This window comes from Bubalus kerabau, chromosome 2, assembly GCF_029407905.1.
Source record: "Bubalus kerabau isolate K-KA32 ecotype Philippines breed swamp buffalo chromosome 2, PCC_UOA_SB_1v2, whole genome shotgun sequence".
Lineage (NCBI taxonomy): Eukaryota > Metazoa > Chordata > Mammalia > Artiodactyla > Bovidae > Bubalus > Bubalus kerabau.
This window is the reverse complement of record NC_073625.1, coordinates 115,819,004-115,840,732: the sequence shown is the minus strand read 5'-3', so window position 1 is coordinate 115,840,732 and position 21,729 is coordinate 115,819,004. Positions and strand designations below refer to the sequence as shown.

The 21,729-nt window shown below is 44.8% G+C and overlaps 2 protein-coding genes across 6 annotated transcripts in view; both read left to right on the top strand.

The window, feature by feature from the left end:
- Nucleotides 1-9,387, top strand: part of HEG1 (heart development protein with EGF like domains 1) — an 83,749-nt gene extending 74,362 nt beyond the window's left edge. For all 5 annotated transcript variants that reach the window (XM_055568451.1, XM_055568449.1, XM_055568453.1 and 2 more), the window contains 2 exons: nucleotides 862-1,036; nucleotides 4,445-9,387. In XM_055568451.1, the coding sequence (XP_055424426.1) occupies nucleotides 862-1,036; nucleotides 4,445-4,594 (325 nt within the window). In that variant the 3' untranslated portion in view covers nucleotides 4,595-9,387. The remainder of the gene's footprint in view (nucleotides 1-861; nucleotides 1,037-4,444) is intronic.
- An 11,084-nt stretch (nucleotides 9,388-20,471) lies between these two features.
- LOC129643641 (60S ribosomal protein L13a-like) lies at nucleotides 20,472-21,510 on the top strand. The gene has a single exon (XM_055568466.1). The coding sequence runs from the start codon at nucleotides 20,510-20,512 to the stop codon at nucleotides 21,026-21,028; it is 519 nt and encodes a 172-aa protein (XP_055424441.1). The 5' UTR covers nucleotides 20,472-20,509; the 3' UTR covers nucleotides 21,029-21,510.
- Nucleotides 21,511-21,729: the final 219 nt, after the last annotated feature.

Sequence of the window (21,729 nt, the reverse complement as noted above, 5' to 3'; positions counted from 1 at the left end):
CGGCTCTACCACGTGGCTCGAGTCTCAGATTTTATGGTGATGGGTTAGTTTCCGGGTTGTCTCTGGCCAGTCATTCTGACTCAGTGTCCTTCCTGGTGGTGCACACATTACTCAACCAAGATGGACTCCAGCAAGGAGGATTCTGGGAGGTCGGTAGGACATACGGACTGGGGTCTCCTCTCTCCTTTTGACCTCTCCCAAGTTCTTCCGGTTGGGTAGCTCATTAGTTCTGAGTTCCTTACCAGGACCTCCTGTTGTAAGGTAGCTCACGCAAATGGCTACTATTTTGCCTGGCCAGGTGGCGGTTTCTGTCATTGTTTCCCCTAACAGCTTCATAAAGTGGAAGAGCACTGGCCAAGGAGTTGGGAGGCCTGAATTCTAGTCCCAGCTTTGCTAGAGGCAAACTGTTATCCCAAGAGAAGTCATATCCTTCACAAAGCCCCATCCCCAGAGCCCCTGGAGCAGGTTGGGAACCCCTGGACTAAAGAACCATCAAGCCCTTCTAGCTCCAACACCTTGTGAATTTATGACTCTTGTTTCCCTGGCCACCCCAACAGTACAGTGATCTCTGTCCCCCAGTAGCGTCTAAATCTGCTCCACTGCAGCTATCTTTGTCCTCTCTCCCCCCAGTAACCTGACCATTTGGGTTGGAAGCTTTTTGCATATAATATATTTACATCCAGTTGCATTTTTATAGGTAAATACTAAAAATAAGAACAATAACAACATTTCTCAGTGGGCAATTACAAAAAAAATACAGTGGTATCTTTAGGTCTGTTTTTCCTTGTTGAAAAGCTAGATGGTATTTTCACAAATATCATTTCCTCACAGAACTTTCGATTCTTTTTTTTTACCATGCAGAAAGAATAAAAATGACATAAGCAAACTTATCTTCAAAAGTGGGGATTTCCAGATGTCCCCATATGCTGAGTACCCCAAGAACCCTCGCTCACAAGAATGGGGCCGAGAAGCTATTGAAATGCATGAGAATGGAAGTACCAAAAACCTCCTCCAGATGACAGACGTGTATTACTCGGTGTGTATTCCCATGCCCAAGTGACCTCCCAGCTCCAACTTCCTTGGAGAATTAAAGGGATTCTGTTTTTTTGTTTTGGGATTTTTCTCTTTGTTTTGGTTTGGTTTTTTGGTCACTACGCACAACTTGCAGGATCTTAGTTTCCAACCTCCAGAATCTTAGTTTCCTGACCAGGGATTAAATGTGAGCCCTGGAAGTGAAAGCGCTGAGTCCTGACCAGCAGGCTACCAGGGAACTCCCAAGGGATTCTGTTTTGTTGTAGTAAAAACACTCCAGCTTATTAAGGGTAAAAGAGAATGGTGGCCTATACCTTTGTCTCATACAATTTAATATTCAATTTACTTACTATCTCTTTGCATAGTATTTATTAGTTTCGACATTGAGATATGATGAGTACTTCTAAAGAGCACAGTATGTACTTTATGAGGTTGTAGCAATAAACGTCTTGTCACTGAACTTGCTTTTAAGTTATAGAACTGGAAGTTAAAAGATAGAGAAAGAATCTAATGGTATTTGGTCTTTGACCCTTTCATTTTTGTCTCTTGTGTGCCATGCTTTATGTCATGTGGTTCGGTAGTTGAAACTGAGGGACTGGGAAAAAGTGTAAAGAGAATAATTCAATGTCATCCTCAACCAGCACTTGTCAAAAGGTTTAGAAGATTCAATAGGTTTTTAATAATTTGCTATGTCTGGCCCTGGACTGGGTCGTTTGGAAAGATGGGAGACCACCTTGAACCCTTGCTTCTTCTGTCCCACATTGAATAACCCATGTCATATTCCCATGCCTGCTCGGTTCTTTTGTGTTACGCTGCATCAGCCATAAAGCAAACACAGGCAGGGATACCTGAGCTGGAAAATAAACAGTCATCAGGTGATGCAAAGCTGTGCAAAGCTGTTAGAGGTACAGCAATGAAACCTTGCCTGTGAGGACTTAATCACTTTAGGCGATCCTGTTAAAAGCACAGCCCCTCTGGTTGCTATAGAGACTAACCTGTGGGTTTAGACTTTGGATGGGAGAGGCGGTTCAAGCTAAGGAAGCTGTAGTTTCAACAGACTGTGAAAATTTTGAACCTGGCGTAGAAGAAAAACAAAAAGAACTAAGGGGAAAGATAACTGTAGTTACGAAGATGGACCTAGTTCAGATGTTCCTGTTGGAATCTCCCCATAGTGTTAGTCGCTCAGTTGTGTCCGACTCTTTGCGACCCCATGGACTGTGTCCCGGCAGGCTCCTCTGTCTGTGAAATTCTCCAGGCAAGAATATCAGAGTGGGTTGCCATTTCCCTTCTCTAGGGGATCTTCCAGACCCAGGGATTGAACCCTGGGTCTCCTGCATTGTGGGCAAATTCTTTACCATCTGAGCCACCAGGGAAGCCCTATTTCCACATAAGGGCTTTGCTTTCCCTTTGGCTTGTCAGGCAAGTTCTTTTCCTCTGATAACTGCAGCTAAAACTAAGCCTGTATCTCTGCTGGATTGCCCGCATCCTCACACCCTCCTCTAGAGGCTCCTCAGAGCAGCGCCAGGACAGAGCAGCTGACAGGCCTGCAGCGTCACAAGACCCACCTTTGCTGCATGTTCCCAGGCCATTAGCTAAAGAGTTGTCTTACAGAGATGCAGTCATGAACTTAAATGAGCCCCGTCTTCATTTCAGACAGTAGGCTGAGCAGTCTGTAGAGGCAGAGTCTAAGTTTAGGGGCTCCTTTTGCGTTAGGTAGGTAGTCACGACCCACTAAGCTGGGATTTGATCAGAGAGACACCTGAGAATCAGCTCACCTCCTGCTTTGGGGTCCTAACTCCCTCTGATGGGTGGCCAGACAACCTTGCAAAGGCCAGGCCCCTCTCTCAGCTGGGATGGTAATGTACCACTAAATGCCATAGAGGATCTAAAGCCATTGTGTTGGGGCTTCCCTGGTGGCTCAGTGGTAAAGAATCCACCTGCCAATGCAGGAGACTTGGGTTCAATCCCTGACCAGGGAAAATCCCACAAGCTGAGAAACAGCTAAGCTTGCAGGCCGCAACTGTTCAGCCTGTTGTGCTCTAGAGCCTGGGAGTTGCAACTCCTGAAGCCCAAGTGCCCCAGAGCCTGTGCTCTTCAATAAGATAAGCTACGGTAATAAGAAGCCTGCACAGCAACGAAGACCTCAGTACAGCCATAAATAAATAAAGAAAATTACTTTAAAAAAGTAAAGCCTTTGAGCTCCAGAGAGAAACGCCTTTTTGAAAGTCAAAATAGTAATCAGATAATTGTTACTTTTGATAATAATCAAGAGAACAATTAACCCAGGTCTGGGTCACTGGGCTGCTCTTGATTGTATAATGTTTCTAAAACTCTGCCCTTAAAATATGGGCAAAGGGTCCCAGGTTCCATAAAGAGACAATCTGGGAGGTCCTGACTTGTAGGTGAGACCTTGCTCTGCAAAGTATCAGTTCAGTTCAGTTCAGTCCAGTCGCTCAGTCGTGTCCAACTCTTTGTGACCCCATGAATTGCAGCATGCTAGGCCTCCCTGTCCATCACCAACTCCAGGAGTTCCCTCAAACTCATGTCCATCGAGTCAGTGATGCCATCCAGCCATCTTATCCTCTGTCGTCCCCTTCTCCTCCTGCCCCCAATCCCTCCCAGGATCAGGGTCTTTTCCAATGAGTCAACTCTTCGCATGAGGTGGCCAAAGTATTGGAGTTTCAGCTTCAGCATCAGTCCTTCCAAAGAACACCCAGGACTGATCTCCTTTAGGATGGACTGGTTGGATGTCCTTGCAGCCCAAGGGACTCTCAAGAGTCTTCTCCAACACCACACTTCAAAAGCATCAATTCTTTGGCGCTCAGCCTTCTTCACAGTCCAACTCTCACATCCATACATGACCACAGGAAAAACCATAGCCTTGACTAGGCAGACCTTTGTTGGCAAAAGTAATGTCCCTGCCTTTGAATATGCTATCTAGGTTGGTCATAACTTTCCTTCCAAGGAGTAAGTGTCTTTTAATTTCATGGCTGCAGTCACCATCTGCAGTGATTTTGGAGCCCAAAAAAACAAAGGCTGACACTGTTTCCAGTGTTTCCCATCTATTTGCCATGAAGTGATGGGACCAGATGCCATGATCTTAGTTTTCTGAATGTTGAGCTTTAAGCCAACTTTTTCACTCTCCTCTTTCACTTTCATCAAGAGGCTTTTTAGTTCCTCTTCACTTTCTGCCATAAGGGTGGTGTCATCTGCATATCTGAGGTTATTGATATTTCTCCCGGCAATCTTGATTCCAGCTTGTGCTTCTTCCAGCCCAGCGTTTCTATACTAAGTATAGCTGCCTCCATTTTAAATTCATCAAAATGTAGCATTCGTTGTTTCTTTTTTTGTTATCTATTAGATTTAAACCTAAGATTAAATTGATTTTTCTTCTTTTCTCTTTGGCCACCAGCCCTCAAGTGTAAGGAATCCTGAACTTGAACGAAATGGACTCTACCCGGCCTACACTGGATTGCCAGGATCACGGCACTCTTGCATTTTCCCCGGACAGTATAACCCATCTTTCATCAGTGATGAGAGCAGGAGAAGAGACTACTTCTAAATGCAGAAGAGAGAGGGGCCCCTTGCTCTGACTGCACCAGGGGAGCACTGTGCTGGGGCCGCTCCCAGGACTAGTGGAGCCAGCCCTGAGCAGCCAGCAGAAAGGGGATGGGCAGGGGGGACGTGACCACAGTGGGGGGGACAGCTGGAGCCCCTGGATGTGGAACTGCAGGCTGCTCACCCGGCACCTTCATTGCTACTGTGAACGTGAACACGGGCCAATCCAGTCAAGTCCCCGTGTGACCGCAGCATGGCCACAGCTCTGGAGTGGCTCTTAGTTAGGGCTGATCACTAGGCATCCGTGCAGGAACCCAGGTTTTCCTCAGTTTGCACTTTAGTAAATGCAGAAGGAGGGAGGGAGGCCTCCTTTCGGATTCTTTCCAAGACTGCTCTAGAAAGAAGGCCTCTTCTCCTCAGACACTTCCATAGGACTCTAGTCGGTGGTTCATTTACAGTGAAATGCTCTTTCGTTGTCTTCCTGCCCAGTAGCTACATGCTGAACAGTAGATGCTGAAGGACATGCCACTAGTGTTTGGAATTGCTGCAGGTTAACATGCATGCAGCATTTTCACACGCTCCCAAGTCTTCTTGTGCAACGTTCTCCAAACAACCCCTAGAGGGAGGAACTGAAACTTGTGAGGCGTAGCACACAGCTCCAGTTTGTTTTCTTCAGTCAAAGGGACACATTTATCTAGGATTATTCCTTTGCGGTTACTTCTCATGTTACCATTCATGTCTGGATCAGAGCAAAACAAGTTTCGTTTGATTCTAGTTTGAGGCATCCAGCCGCCCCATGGTGAGCCCTTTGGGCACTGGGCAAGGACCCTGGGGGAAGGTGCTGGCCCTAAGGGCACTGCACGGGGTGTGGGCTCAGACCTCCACCCTTGAGGCCAAGGCCGCTGTGTGTGGAGCAGAAGTCTGAATGCAGGTTGGGTCCAAGCTGGTAGGTACTTCACCACTAATGGAAAAGCAGCTGAATGTGCTTCAGGAAATGGGCTGAACAGGTGTGTCCATTTTCTGAGACGCCAGTGCTTTGGGAAGCCAGGTATGCGATTCCCAAGGAAGAAAGGGGAGCTGGGCTGGAACCACATGTGCGTCTGTTTATCCACCAGTGCGGCATCTTTGCTAGGAGCCCTGATCTCGTCCACAAACTCAGTGTTGGTTGGTTGGTTCAGCCAACCACTCAAAGCTATTTATTCATTGAAGAAATAACTTATTTTCTCTCAAACAGTAATTTGTAACTCTCTCTACTACTACAGAGTTCCCTCCTGAAACAGGGGTGTAATTCAAGTTAGCATCTGAGAACTAAAGACTGCTGGCTGTTTAGGGAATGGAGCATCTGCTTGCGGGGAGGCGGCTCCACACATTTGTATGAGGCTGTGGCGTGGGTCCTGCCAGGAGGGCATATCCAATGCTGTGCCTTTTGCTGCTGTGGACCCATGATCTTTGTCATCTGCTTTTGAACATCCTGGTTTGGGATGAAGTGAACACAGAAGTAAAATAACTTCTCACCCTAAAGCTTGGAGTGCAGTGACACCCACACTTCTGGAAATGGTGCAGCCTTTGGAGACCGTTCTAGCCCAGGCATGGTTGTTCCTTCAGGGTTCTCTAATCTCTTCACAATGAATCTAATCCTAGTGTAATCCTCGTCCTAACGGCTTTGAGTGCAAATTCCTGAGTCCCGTGGTCTGCACAAGTCACCGTCGCCCCACCGCAGCCAGGTTACTCTTCAGGTGTGATCACTTAGTGCTTAAATTGCATTCATCTCATGAGACACATGGAAAGAACCCTGCTTTTTGTCAGTGGGTGCGAACTTAACATAGCATCACCTGTTAGAGATCTTGGGTCTTGCCTCTCTCCGTGCAACCAGACATGCCTTTCTGTGCCTCGTGGGTTCTCATCTAACTGGAGAGCTTGAGCTCCTAGCCTCAGCTCACCTGAGCCAGCAAGCCGGGCCGCGAGGAGGCTGCTGCTTCTGGGCTCCTGCTGCAGAGCCTTGCTGGCCCCCGGGACCCAGGGCCGCAGTGGGGGCCGTCCCCAGGCATACAAGCCCACCACCTGCAGCTGACATCACAGCTGGCAGGTCATCTCCTGTGCCCGGGGCCAGAAGCTATACTCTTCACCGAATGAAGCGTTCTGTCCCCAGAGTGTTGTGGAGCAGAATCCCAACATCCAGGACAGAGTGTGCTGTGAGTTTCAAAGAGGCTTTCCTGGGAGTGGTTTTGTGCATGTGAAGTGGATTGAGAGTGTTGTTTTTTCTTTTACTGTGAAAAACGGAGGCCCCCTGCAAGGCTGAGGTCACATCACATATGCAATTCCTAGGCGGCTTGCGGGGCTGGGGGCTTAGGGTGCCAGTGCTGGTGCCTACCTGGGTGAGGAAGGGAGAGGCCGGCTTCATTCCTGATTGGGGTTAAAATACTTTCAGAAGGGTCCTCCCTGAGCTGAGAAACAGCTGGTGGGGCAACAGCCCCGGGACTGAGGGGACAGGCTAGATGCTCCCCTGGTGACCAGAAGCCCAGGCACAGGTTCAGGTTAGTCCACGCACCTGGAGTGATTCCTGCTCACAGAAATGCCATGGTCCTGTGTGGGGCCCCACTTGAGGAAGCTGCCCATAAGATGCTCAGACCTCAGTAGGAAAGTGTGGGGCTACATGGAGCCACCGTGTCATGCAGCATGCCAGAGCGTGGTGACTCTCAGAGCAGGGCAGTGCTCACTGGGGCCTACCATCATCTGTGGAGTCTGCCGAAGCTCCAGAGGGTCTGAAATCTGGTGTCTTTTATTTTTTGCCCCATGACCCAGCCTTGCTAAAGACATTTTAGAAAGCCTAAATAGTCCCAATGAGCATCTCACGTGTTCCCAGCAGAGCCAGGCTCTGTGCAGAGTACTTGGCCTCACCACACCCTTGTGAGGTGGGCATGAGAGGGCCCATTTCTCGGACAAGGGAACGTTCAGAGGGGATCAATACCTTGGCTTAGAGAGCCAGGACCCATACCTTCTGCCTGGCTCCCTCTTCCCACTGTACCTCTTGCCTCACCTCCCTGGCAGATGCCTCACCATCCAGTATCAAAGAGAGCTTGAGAGAGTGGTCGTAAAAGTTGTGTTTAATATTGGTAAGCATTAGCTAAACTAATGCCATAAAGTACAAAAACAAAATGTTGAAAAGTCCTTTCAGGTCCTTACATGTATTGCTTGGATGCTTGTGGTCATTGTTAATAGTGGCTGGCTCATGCTTATTAGCAAGGAGCATATTGGTACGTGGCTTTGGATGAAGGAAGTGTATGGTGATGACCTGGGTTTTTGACAGACGTGGCCAGACTTAGTCATCCTTCTGAGTGCTGCCTTGCCCTGTTCCTGTGGTGAGGCTGTGTTTCCCACATATTGGAAGCATGTTTCTGTGAACATTATCAGAGTCTGGAACCTATTCAGTTGAATGTCTTAGATGCTGACAAATCTTCCTCCTTTGACAAAAATTTGTTTTCAGAAGCAGCTGAGTCATTTAGAGCCTAAATTGCTGAGTGGAGACTGTAATCAAGCTGGGTTATCAGCATTTGAGGTCAAGAACTAAGATGTAACTGTTAAGTTCTTGAAGAGGTCGTTCTTAATGTTGGCCCAAATGAGAGGGCAGCGTCTTTGCAAAGATAAGACGGGACGGCTGCCCATGAAAATGTCTTTGAAGGATGATGTTCATTCAGATATATAAGTTCCCAGAGTAGACACATCAGGGTCAGTCCTCACAGGTGACTTTTTGGAGCCCCCATTAAGCCATCTTGCCCACTGTCGGGGCATCCTGTTGCTGTAACTGTGAGTGCTGCTGGCAGAAGCGAGAGTGGTGTCCAGGCCAACTGTTCCTGGCTTAGTTTAGTTGAAGGAAAAAAAGTGAAGTGAAATACACCCCAAATTAGGGTTTTGACCCATGGTTCTAAGATACACTGATTTCAAAACTAGAGCACTTCTTTAGAGAGAGGAAGAATGCAAAGTTCAGTATCTAAGTATTTTGTATCTTATTGAACACCACCCTTAATATCAGAGAGATTATTTTCTGTCTGAAACTGTGGGGATTAGAAGGGACATTCCATTCCTTCCTTCTTGACAAAGCGTCATTCAGAGGTTCTCCTGTGCATTCTTGGAAACAGATACAGTTTTGTAGAGTTGGCTGTTGAGTATGTATTCTTTTTCTTTTCTTGAATCCCCAGAGAAAGGAACTGCTTAAACTACTAGAAAGATTAAGGTATTAAATGTCAGTTAATTTGTTGTGCTAAAGTATCTTTTCAAGTGTGTTATAATCCATCCTATTTGGTTTAAAGTGCTCACAGAAAACCCTGTGCAACTCAAGGGGACAATTGAGGTCTAAAAAGAGACATATCTTGTACTGGCTGTGTCTTCTGGGCATTGTAAAGAGCACATTTAAAAGGGATCGTATGTTAGATTCTGGCTTTATCCTTTTTCTCTCTCTTGGATACATAATAGTGCACTTCAGGTGCAGAGTTTGTGGGTAGGAAGGATGGGACTAGACAGGGATGGCATGGAACCAGTCTACCTGGGAAACTAACCCAGGTTTCTGTATTATTTTGCCTGTTTCTTAAAAGACCTCTCATCAGGGGTTGCTGTGAGTTTTGTTAACATTTGTGTTGTTGGATTTTTGGTTAAATGAAGCCTGTAGCTGGAAAATTAACTTTTTGAGTTTTCACATTGTCCCAAATTTCTCTTTGCAGACCTTTAAACCTTAGCCCCTGGTTGATTGTGTTAAATCCATTATAAGAATGTTATTTAAAGTTGTATTATAATTGCAACCTTCACTAATTATTCAGTACTGTAGCAGCAAAATATTATTTGTAAGAATTCGATTATTTTTATACTTATACCCACTATTAAGTCTGGCGTTCTAGTCAGTAAAATAATGCAATAAAATCAATATCATTTTCACTGTGTTTTTCTGGTGATAATGAACACACCACCTCAGAGTACAACAGGTTCGTTTTCATGAGGGCATCATTTAAATGCTGGAGCTGCACCATGAACTCTAATGGCAGAGCAGGGGTTGAGCCATTTCATATGCTCAGTGCTATGGGTGAGGAAATATGCTCTTGATGATGGATGGATGGGCAGATGGATTGACCTAAATGATGAAAAGCCTACTTCAGGATAACACCTGCTTTGCTTGCTGTTCTTTCTGTGTGTTGGAGAGAGCCGGTAACCAATCTTCAGACACAGAAAATTTCCTCCTGAATGCCTCCCACCACCGGGTGCCCACTCTTCAGGTTTCAGAGGAGAAGGTAAAGTAAGCGTATCTGTGGTCTGTGGTGGAGAGACGTTGGAGCTTGAAGATGATGCGCTGTGGGCCTCATATTTACATGGCCAATGAGTGTGGCAGCTTGGCTGATCGTTTGTTCATTAATTACTTAGGGCCTTTCATGACAGGGATGGATGAGCCTTTCAGATGCTTTGTGACAGTAACCTTGGCATTAGGAGACACCAGTAATAGCAGCTTGGGACGTGAAGGTGACCTTTTGGCAGATTAGATCAGGGTTGCAGCCCACCAAATATCTCTGAATGGAAATGAGCAGCACACTGCTTTCTGTCCCATCATTTAATCCCCCATGAGACCTTGGCAGAATCTGCTGCCTCTGACCCTGTTTACGTTCCAGACCGGCTCAGCCAGACTGTAAACATCACAGCATGTCCACACCCACTCTCCCCTGGGAGCTGTTTAGGTGCTGTCCACCCTCACGCTAGCCTGAGTGCTTGTCCTACCTATACCTCTGACCTGGCCATGTTGAGCCTTCACCTCAGGACTTGATTTGCCAGTAAGTAACAATCTAGAAAATATTTTTAGACCCTTGGACCTAAATGACTCCAGCAGGGCACACTCATTTCCCAATTGTTTGGGAGGTAATGAAAGGTAAGGGGCATATATAGAGATTATATAGGCCAGAGTCCTCCTGTCTTGATATCAGCCAGGACAACTTTTAAACTCTCATAACTGAATGGTGTTGACCTGAAGCCACCTGACAAAACAAACATGAACTTCAGGTTAGATACAAGAGAGATGCCAGGAAAAAGAAATGCAGGTAGATATTTATAGACCTCATAAAAACTTACAGCATCATCAGAAGGCCCAGGCTCTAACAAGCTGGTGTGAGACACTCCCTAATAGTTTCCTGGATGTTTTTTTCCAGATCGTGATGTCAGGCCTAAGAGTCTGCTCATTTCTCTGAGCCTCAATTACCTGACCTGATCAAGGAAGTGGGGATAATAAGTATTGCCTCTCCCAGAGTTGTTGTGAGGATGAAAAGGGAGAATTCGTATGAAAACACTGTAAACTACAAAGAAATATACACAGATGGGTTCTCTTCAGTAGGGCCATCTTGTCACCAAAAGACAGACAATTACAAGATTAATGTGTCATTTCAAACTGCCTAGTAACTAGACCCAAAGACCTTGGACTTGCCATCAAAGAGTTCTTGTCATTTCCCCTTCCCTCCTCCAGCCTGCTTCACCTATCATGAAGGGATTAATGGGCTAAAAAGTGTAAGTTCTATACAAGTAGGAACCCAGACTGACCTTTCCACATGATACGCTCAATGCCTGGCACCTAGCAGATATTCAGTTAAACAAAGAACAGGTGAGTGGGTGGATGAATCATCCAATAGAAGACGTATATGGAAGTTAAAGTTCCTGGAGACCTACCCCGTCTAGTAGCTGCAGGTTGATGACCAGCTGATGTTAGGTAAATACGCCGCCATTACATGTAACTGAACAGGAACTTGTAACAAAAATCTCTGGTAGCAAACAAGGCCCAAGCAGGCATTTGTGGACTAAACACTAAAGATCTGCTAGAAAGCCCTTCACCTGATGAATTATGGAACAACTGGACAATGAAATGTCACTTGCCAAATAGAAGGAACAAACTACCTCAACAGGCAGCACCACGGATGGGTCTCACAAATATCCTGCTGAGCGAAAAGAGCCAGCTGTAAATGGCTACCCACTGTATGCTTCCATTTATGTTCCATTCTGGAAAAAGACAAGATCAAAGGGGCTGAAAACAGGTGAGTGGTTCCCTAGAGGTCAGAAGGGGCTTTCCGCTGTTCACCAGATACTTCCCCTTTCTTCCTTCCAGGAACATGGTAACTGTACTTTCCCACCCGCTTTGAAATATGGCTGTGTGACTGGTTTTGGCCAAAGAAATGTGAAGGGAAGTGACATGTGTCACTTCTGGGAAAACACTTTAAGAGCTGGTGTGGTGTTCATTTCTCTAGCCTCAGCAGTCATGGAAATAACGTGTTGTGATGCAGCCAGCCACTATTGGCCTGGGACCCTGAGTGACTAAGAGGAACATAGCCTCTTGCTTACTGGGCTTGGACATTAATGAGGATGAAAGGAACACTAGTTTCTACCCTTCGTGTGAATTCCTTGAGTCTTTGTTCAATGCCATGGAACATTTATATCATTACAGTTCTTCAACTAAGTTGTTTTAGGTTTGTTTTATAAAAATTCAAATCAGAAACACTTACTGAGTGGCTCATATTTTCCAAGTCCGTCAATTGAGACTTTGTGATATGAGTGAGATTTTGAACCAGAATAACCTAGATTTGAAACTCATCACTACTGCTTATTAGCTGTGTGCCCTTGATGGATTTCCTAACTAATCTGATTCTGAGTTTACTCCTCTATAAATAGCAATAGAGATCATTCCAAATTCAGAGGTGTGTTGAGAGATTAAATGGTAGGATATCTCCAAAGTGTATCTCCGTGATGGGATACATCATTTAGCTCTGACCGTGGGATTAAGCAGGCATTGATGTGTGTTATGGGCATGATGGGCATGCTTGAAGCATGTGTCTGTGATGGGCATGCTTGAAGCAGGTGTCTTGTTCAGATGTGTTGTGCTGTGCTAAGGCGCTTCAGTCGTGTTCAACTCTTTGCGATACTATGGACTGTAGCCCGCCAGGTTCCTCTGGACATGGGATTCTCCAGGCAAGAATACTGGAGTGGATTGCCATTCCCTTCTCCAGGAAATTTTCCCCACCCAGGGATCGAACCCAAGGTTATGTTTCCTGCATTGGCAGGCCGGTTCTTTACCCCTAGTGCCACCTGGGAAACCCTATTGTTCACATAGAACTAGAATATTTATTCCTCCGCCCTTTCCTCCTGCATACTTCACAGTAGTTGTTAAATTTTATTGTAAGTCATTATCATAGTGATATTAGTACCATCAAGAAGACAAAACTTGTTTGGGGAAATAAGCTACAGTTTTAGAATCTGCGTAGAACCTGATCTATATTTAGCTCAGTGATAACGAGATTAACTGAGGAACAAGGTTCAGCTTTCCTGACTCTCCATACCCGTCACCCTCACTGTGGACGATCTTGTCTCTCACTTCCTCATCAATTGTCCCCGTTTCACAATGAGGTTGATTCCTTTCTAAAGACCAAGGAACTGGGATATAGTCATCCTACCTGGGGAAATAAGGACAGTATTCACTGGTTCTCATAGTATCATAGGGGCTTCCCAGGTGACTCAAGTGGTAAAGAATCCACCTGCCAATGCAGGAGACACAAGTTTGGTCCAGGGTCATCGGGAAGATCCCCTGGAGGAGGAAATGGCAACCCACTCCAGTATTCTTACCTGGAAAATTCCATGGACAGAGGAGCCCAGTGGGCTGCAGTCCATGTGTTGTAAAGAGTCAGACACAACTGAGCAGCTGAGTGCACATACATAGTATCATAGACTGTGAGGCCTGGGAAACTTGTCAGTGGCTTCATCTTGGCAGTGGTTTACAAATCCTGTTCATGGAGGGATGGTGGGGTTTTTTTTTGTTTTTTGTTTTTTTTCCATTTTTAAGACCAGATTAATGTTTGGTATGTAAAGGAAGTCTTCTTCAAAAGGGTTGAATCTGACTGGTTCCACACTTCTTCACAGTAACACAAAACTTGAAGGCATGAAGCAGTATCTACAAGTTTATCCTCTTAATAATGAAAGCAACAGAGATCATCCAAAAGGAAAGATTTCAGGGAACCCAGCGCCCAAGAAAAAGCACTCCATAGTGAAGTGCTGCTAACCAAGTGAGAAACCAAAACACTGAATTTGGAAATGGATCAACTATGAGGGATACATACTGGATCTGGTTAGAGAATAAAGACATGGAATTAAGAAAATGAAAGAATGGGCGGAGGAGCCTGGTAGGCTGCAGTCCATGGGGTCGCTAAGAGTCGGACACGACTGAGCGACTTCCCTTTCACTTTTCACTTTCATGCATTGGAGAAGGAAATGGCAACCCACTCCAGTGTTCTTGCCTGGAGAATCCCAGGAATGGGGGAGCCTGGTAGGCTGCTGTCTATGGGGTCTCACAGAGTCGGACACGACTAAAGCGACTTAGCAGTAGCAGCATAAAGGTTACAGAAAGTAAAAATAATGGAAATAACAAAAACAGGAGGTATAGGAGAATAAGATGCTCTTTTCCTTATTTTTCATAGCAGATAGATCAAAAACTATTTAAAGTTAAATAAGTTTATAAAATAGCATATCTAATTATGAGTTTTCATGATTTTTTTCCCTAATCTTGGAGGAGTATCCTTGGAACTAATATTGCTTATGGTAAAGACACATTTTTTTCTAAGTTGAATAATTATTTCATTTTCACATCCGCTGGTTCTTCTGTTAATTCAAATAAAAAACTAAATGTCTTGTTCCAATTGAAAAAAGAGTTTCTATGTTATAACGTCATGCTTATAAAATTATACCTACTCAACTATCTATCTCCAGCTATTCTCTCTTCCCCACTATCAGTCTCCATGCACAGAGAGAGGTGTCTCACATGTTGTCCTCTAAATATTAATGCTGGTTATGGATCATCTTCTTTATACTTTTCCATGTTGCTTGAATTTATCTTAACAAACATGAGTCATTTTAATAAGAAAATAAAATTATTCATTTAAAAAGGAAAATGAGGGGCTTTCCTGGGAACTCAGTGGTAAGAATCCACCTACCAATGCAGGAGACACAGGTTCGATTCCTAATCTGGGAAGATCCCACGTGCCGTGGAACAACTAAGCCTTGCACCACAACTACTGAGCCTGTGCTCTAGAGCCCAGAGCCTCTACTGTGGGAGCTTCTGCATCATAGCCACAGCAGTGAGAAGCCTGCGCACTGCAGCTAGAGAGTGGCACCTGCTCACCGCATCTAGGGAAAAGCCCATGCAGCAACAAAGGCCCAGCACAGCCAAAAATAAATCAAATTATTATAAAAGGAAAATGAGACAAGAATATGTAACTTTTAGAACTATCAAAAAAATGTATATGTGTGTATGTATAAGTGTGGATCTAAATATAGCTATCCTAACAGTTCCTGGCATATTGTAGACACTCAGTATGTGCCAGGTACTATTATTATTGTTTTCTTGGGAAGAGAAAAACCTTAAATCCTGACTGTAGTAATTTTCAGTGTTAGTTGGGGTTCTTGGTTGCAGAGATGAGCATTCACTCCGTTTGGGTTTATTAAAGAACTTTAGGTGTCTCTCAGAATCTCCAGGAGGCCCTTGGAAGAACAGTAGCAGATCATGCTGCAGGAGTGAGAACTCCAGCAGAGACAACCCCCTGCCGCCACTGCTCCATCCAGAGCCACAGCTTACATCACCGCCCCCTGGTAGAGTGCTGGTGCCTCAGGTTTCTGCCTCCATCTGGTGCTGGTACCTTTTATTTCCTCTTCTAAATATATGTCATGTGAGGAAGCCTCTGATTTGTGGTGCTAAGTCATAGGCCTGCACCCCAAAGACAAGAAAGGCTCTGAAAGTGAGATCTTGGCATCTATCTTGGAGCAGCAAGACTTGATAGAGGAGATCTGCAAATACAGGCAGTGGGGATCAAAGATGCTGAACAGCTTCAGATAGAGTAAATTCTATCAACGATACCTCCCAAGTACCCCTTATGAAGCTTGGCGAGCCAAAGACTAAAAGGATTCCAAGAGCACTTGAAAATTATTGTATATTCCTTACTTGTTCAAAGGTTCTGCTAATGTACTAAAATATATGTATGTACAGTAGCCCCTCCATATCCATAGGTTTCATATCCAGAAATTAAACCAACCATGGACTGAAATTTTATTTTTTATTTCCAGAAAGTTCCAAAGAGCAAAACTTGAATTTGCTGTTCACTGACAAATGTGTGTATGTGTGTATGCATGAAGGAGTATGCTATTCACAGCTATTTTCATAGCATTTACATTGTATTAGGTATTATAAGTAATCTAGACATGATTTGAAGTATATGAGAGGGGGAAATTCACTGACGGTCCAGAGATTTGGACTTGGTGCATTTACTGTTAGGGACCTTGGTTCATTCCCTGGTTGGAGAATTAAGATCTCACAAGCCATGCAGTGCAGCCAAAAGAAAAAAAAAAAATTAAGTATATGGGAGGGTGCTTATAGGTTACATGAAAATTCTGTTATATAAGAAACTTGAGCATTCTCAGATTTTGGTATCTGTAGAGGGTAGGGTCTTTAAAACAATCCCCTACAGATACCAAGAGACCACTCTAAAATTCTAAAACCTCAGAGAAGGCTCCCCTTATGCAATGTAAACAGTGTTATCAGAGACCTCTCAGTTCTTAGCTGAAAAAGGAATAGAGTTTTTTCTTTTTTTTCGTGGGGGGCAAGGGTTGCTTTCTGGAACTCTCTTGCTTTTTTGATGTTCCAGTGGATGTTGGCAATTTGATCTCTGGTTCCTCTACCTTTTCTAAAACCAGCTTGAACATCTGGAAGTTCATGGTTCATGTATTGCTGAAGCCTGGCTTGGAGAATTTTGAGCATTACTTTACTAGTGTGTGAGATGAGTGCAATTGTGCGGTAGTTTGAGCATGATTTGCATTGCCTTTCTTTGGGATTGGAATGAAAACTGCCCTTTTCCAGTCCTGTGGCCACTGCTGAGTTTTCCAAATTTGCTGGCATATTGAGTGCAGCACTTTCACAGCATCAGCTTTCAGGATTTGGAATAGCTCAACTGGAATTCCATCACCTCCACTAGCTTTGTTCATAGTGATGCTTTCTAAGGCCCACTTGACTTCACATTCCAGGATGTCTGGCTCTAGGTGAGTGATCACACCGTTGTGATTATCTGGGTTGTGAAGATTTTTCTTGTATAGTTCTTCTGTGTATTCTTGCCACCTCTTCTTAATAGAAAAACATCTATTTCTGCTTTATTGACTATGCCAAAGCCTTTGACTGTGTGGATCACAATAAACTGTGGAAAATTCTGAAAGAGATGGGAATACCAGACCACCTGACCTGCCTCTTGAGAAACCTGTATGCAGGTCAGGAAGCAATAGTTAGAACTGGACATGGAACAACAGACTGGTTCCAAATAGGAAAAGGAGTATGTCAAGGCTGTATATTGTCACCCTGCTTATTTAACATTTGCAGAGTACATCATCAGAAACGCTGGGCTGGAAGAAGCACAAGCTGGAATCAAAATTGCTGGGAGAAATACCAATCACCTCAGATATGCAGATGACACCACCCTTATGGTAGAAAATGAAGAGGAACTAAAAAAGCCTCTTGATGAAAGTGAAAGAGGAGAGTGAAAAAGTTGGCTTAAAGCTCAACATTCAGAACACTAAGATCATGGCATCTGGTTTCATCACTTCATGGGAAACAGTGGAAACAGTGTCAGACTTTATTTTTCTGGGCTCCAAAATCACTGCAGATGGTGACTGCAGCCATGAAATTCAAAGACGCTTACTCCTTGGAAGGAAAGTTATGACCAACCTGGATAGCATATTCAAAAGCAGAGACATTACTTTGCCAACAAAGGTCCGTCTAGTCAAGGCTATATTTTTTCCAGTGGTCATGTATGGATGTGAGAGTTGGACTGTGAAGAAAGCTGAGCACTGAAGAATTGATGCTTTTGAAGTGTGGTGTTGGAGAAGACTCTTGAGAGTCCCTTGGACTGCAAGGACATCCAACCAGTCCATTCTAAAGGAGATCAGTCCTGGGTGTTCATTGGAAGGACTGATGCTGAAGCTGAAACTCCAGTACTTTGGCCACCTCATGCGAAGAGTTGACTCATTGGAAAAGACCCTGATGCTGGGAGGGATTGGGGGCAGGAGGAGAAGGGGACGACAGAGGATGAGATGGCTGGATGGCATCACTGACTCTATGGACATGAGTTTGGGTAAACTCTGGGAGTTTGGTGATGGACAGGGAGGCCTGGTGTGCTGCGGTTCATGGGGTCGCCAAGAGTCAGACACGACTGAGTGACTGAACTGAACTGAAGGCTTGCTTTGGGTCTTCATTGCAGTGTACAGACCTCTCATTGCAGTGGCTTCTCTTGTTGCGAAGCACCGGCAGACTTTTTATAAAAAATATAAACTGTTGGACTTCCCTAGTGGTCCAGTGATTCAGAATCCACGTGGCAGGGGGCTTTCCTGGTGGTTCAGTGGTAAAGAATCTGCCTGCCAATGCAGGAGACACAGGTTTGATCCCTAGTCTGTGAATATCCCACATGCTGCAAAGAAGCTAAGCCCGAGTGCCACAACTCCTGAAGCCCAGTTACCTAGAGCCTGAGCTCTGCAACAAGAGAAGCCATTACAGTGAAAAGCCCATGCACCACAACTAGAGAATAGCCCCCACTCACCACTACTAGAGAAGTCCTAGCAAAGACCCAATACAGTCAAAAATAAATTAATTAATTAATTTAAAATATACAAACTGCATATAATGAAAAATATTAAAAGCCAAATAATGATTTACAGCACATCTAACAGAAGGGGTTAATACATCTTGATATTCCAACACTCATACAAATTAATTTAAAAAAGAAACCACTAAGAACCCAAGAGATACATGGGCAAGGACATGCACAGATGATTGACAAAAGAGAAAGTACAAGACACATGCTATGAAAAATATTAGCACTCACTTGTAACAGGAGAGGAAGGGAAACTACTCCTGCCTAGGCACCAAGCATTTCACTAGCATTTTTATTTCGTCCTCACAATCATGGTCATGTTAGATGCCATAATTCCCTTTTTATTAATGAAGAAACTTGAGGTTCAGAAGGGTTGGGTAGCTTGTTGACCAATATCAACTGGCAAAGCTGATACTGACCCTGTGACGACTGTCAGGCTCCAAAGACCAGGGTCTTTCCACTAACCAAGCTGCCTCTTTAGTGACTGTTATGAATCTGAGAGACTCTTTTCAATTATTAAGTTATCAAAACCCAATGTTGATGAGAGTAATGAAAGTTGCTTGGTTGCTAAGCTGTGTCCAACTCTTTGGTGAATCCATAGACTCTAGTCTGCCAGGCTCTTCTGTCCATGGGATTCTCCAGGCAAGAACACTGGAGTGGGTTGCCATTTCCTACTCCAGGGGATCTTCCCGACCCAGGAACTGAACCCACATCTCTTATGCCCCCTGCATTGGCAGGTGGATTCTTTAGCACTAGTGCCACCTGGGAAGCCCTATGATAGTCCTTCTCATAAAAGATTATGGGACTGGAAAAGGTCAGTTTTTATTCCAATCCCAAAGGAAGGCAATGTCAAAGAATGCTCAAACTACCGCACAATTGCACTCATCTCACACGCTAGTAAAGTAATGCTCAAAATTCTCCAAGCCAGGCTTCAGCAATACGTGAACCGTGAACTTCCAGTTGTTCAAGCTGGTTTTAGAAAAGGCAGAGGAACCAGAGATCAAATTGCCAACATCTGCTGGATCATGGAAAACGCAAGAGAGTTCCAGAAAAACATCTATTTCTGCTTTATTGACTATGCCAAAGCCTTTGACTGTGTGGATCACAATAAACTGGAAAATTCTGAAAGAGATGGAAATACCAGACCACCTGACCTGCCTCTTGAGAAACCTGTATGCAGGTCAGGAAGCAACAGTTAGAACTGGACATGGAACAACAGACTGGTTCCAAATAGGAAAAGGAATACGTCAAGGCTGTATATTGTTACACTGCTTATTTAACTTCTATGCAGAGTACATCATGAGAAATGCTGGGCTGGAGGAAGCACAAGCTGGAATCAAGATTGCCGGGAGAAATATCAATAACCTCAGATATGCAGATGACACCACCTTATAGCAGAAAGTGAAGAGGAACTAAAAAGCCTCTTGATGAAGGTGAAAGACGAGAGTGAAAAAGTTGGCTTAAAACTGAACATTGAGAAAACAAAGATCATGGCATCTGGTCCCATCACCTCTTGGGAAATAGATGGGGAAACAGTGGAAACAGTGTCAGACTTAATTTTTTGGGGCTCCAAAATCACTGCAGATGGTGACTGCAGCCATGAAATTCAAAGACGCTTACTCCTTGGAAGGAAAGTTATGACCAACCTAGATAACATATTAAAAAGCAGAGACATTACTTTGTCAACAAAGGTCCATCTAGTCAAGGCTATGGTTTTTCCAGTGGTCATGTATGGTTGTGAGAGTTGGACTGTGAAGAAAGCTGAGTGATGAAGAATTGATGCTTTTGAAGTGTGGTGTTGGAGAAGACTCTTGAGAGTCCCTTGGACTGCAAGGAGATCCAACCAGTCCATTCTGAAGATCAGCCCTGGAATTTCTTTGGAAGGAATGATGCTAAAGCTGAAACTCCAGTACTTTGGCCACCTCATGGGAAGAGTTGACTCATTGGAAAAGACTCTGATGCTGGGAGGGATTGGGAGCAGGAGGAGAAGGGGACGACAGAGGATAAGATGGCTGGATGGCATCACTGACTCAATGGACGTGAGTCTGAGTGAACTCCGGGAGTTGGTGATGGACAGGGAGGCCTGGCGTGCTGCGATTCATGGGGTCACAAAGAGTCGGACACGACTGAGCAACTGAACTGAACTGAGCAAATTTAAAACACCTTTTGAAATTTATCAAGACTTACTAAGGCTTTCCCAGGCGGCTGCCGAAGATGGCAGAGGGGCAGGCCGGATGGTTGTGGTCGTGCGCTGTGAGGGCATCAACATTTCTGGCAATTTCTACAGAAATAAGTTGAAATACCTGGATTTTCTCCGCAAGCGGATGAACACCAACCCCTCCCCTGGCCCCTACCACTTCCGAGCCCCCAGCCGCATCTTCTGGCGGACAGTGCGAGGCATGCTGCCCCACAAGACCAAGCGGGGCCAAGCTGCTCTGGAGCGCCTCAAGGTGTTTGATGGGATCCCACCACCCTATGACAAGAAAAAGCGAATGGTGGTTCCTGCTGCCCTCAAGGTTGTGCGTCTGAAGCCTACTCGCAAGTTTGCCTACTTAGGGCGCCTGGCTCATGAGGTTGGCTGGAAGTACCAGGCAGTAACAGCCACCCTGGAGGAGAAGAGAAAGGAGAAGGCCAAGATCCACTACCGGAAAAAGCAGCAGCTCATGAGGCTATGGAAGCAGGCTGAAAAGAACATCGAGAAGAAAATTGGCAAATTCACAGAGGTCCTCAAGACTCACGGATTCCTAGTCTGAGCCAAATAAAATTGACTGTTTATTCTTCATGCTTGGCCTGGCCGCCCATCCTCCATCGCCACCCTAGGATGTGGGGGCCCCCAGGGGCTGCCATGCAGGTGCCACAGGCAGATGGGGTATAGCCGAGGGGCATTAGTCAGTGCAGGCGGGTCCAGGGGCTGTGCAGGCATCGTTGGTCTGCAGCCTGTTTGTTTGTGAGACCTTTAAGACATGAACAGTTGGAACAACCAGTCCAGTTGCAATATTGGCAGAAGTGAGCTGGAAGACTATTGGAAGGGATTCGCATGACTTAAAGGGAGTCTGTTCATGCTTCCCATGTGGTCAGATACTATACTCTGCAGCTGTTAGGATGTGAGAGAATGCCCAAAAAGTGTCTCTGGAAGAGAAGTTTCAGCCAAGGGGTCACAGGCATTGCCCTCGTGTCTTCCCTATATTTTGTGATCCAAAACCAATAAATTATTTAAAAAAAAAAAAAAAAAAAAGACTTACTAAGAGCCATAAAAATGTTGATTTCCATTGACCCAGCCATTCTACTTTGAGGGAATCTTCTCTTAGGAAATAATTCAATATGTGAAAAGAGTTATGGGCAAAAGGATGTTCATTGTGGATCTGTAAGAGTTAACAATTCAAAGCAACCTAAATGTCCAGAATTGTTTAAATAAATTGAAAAACGTTTACTTTCCACTTAATAGAATATTCAG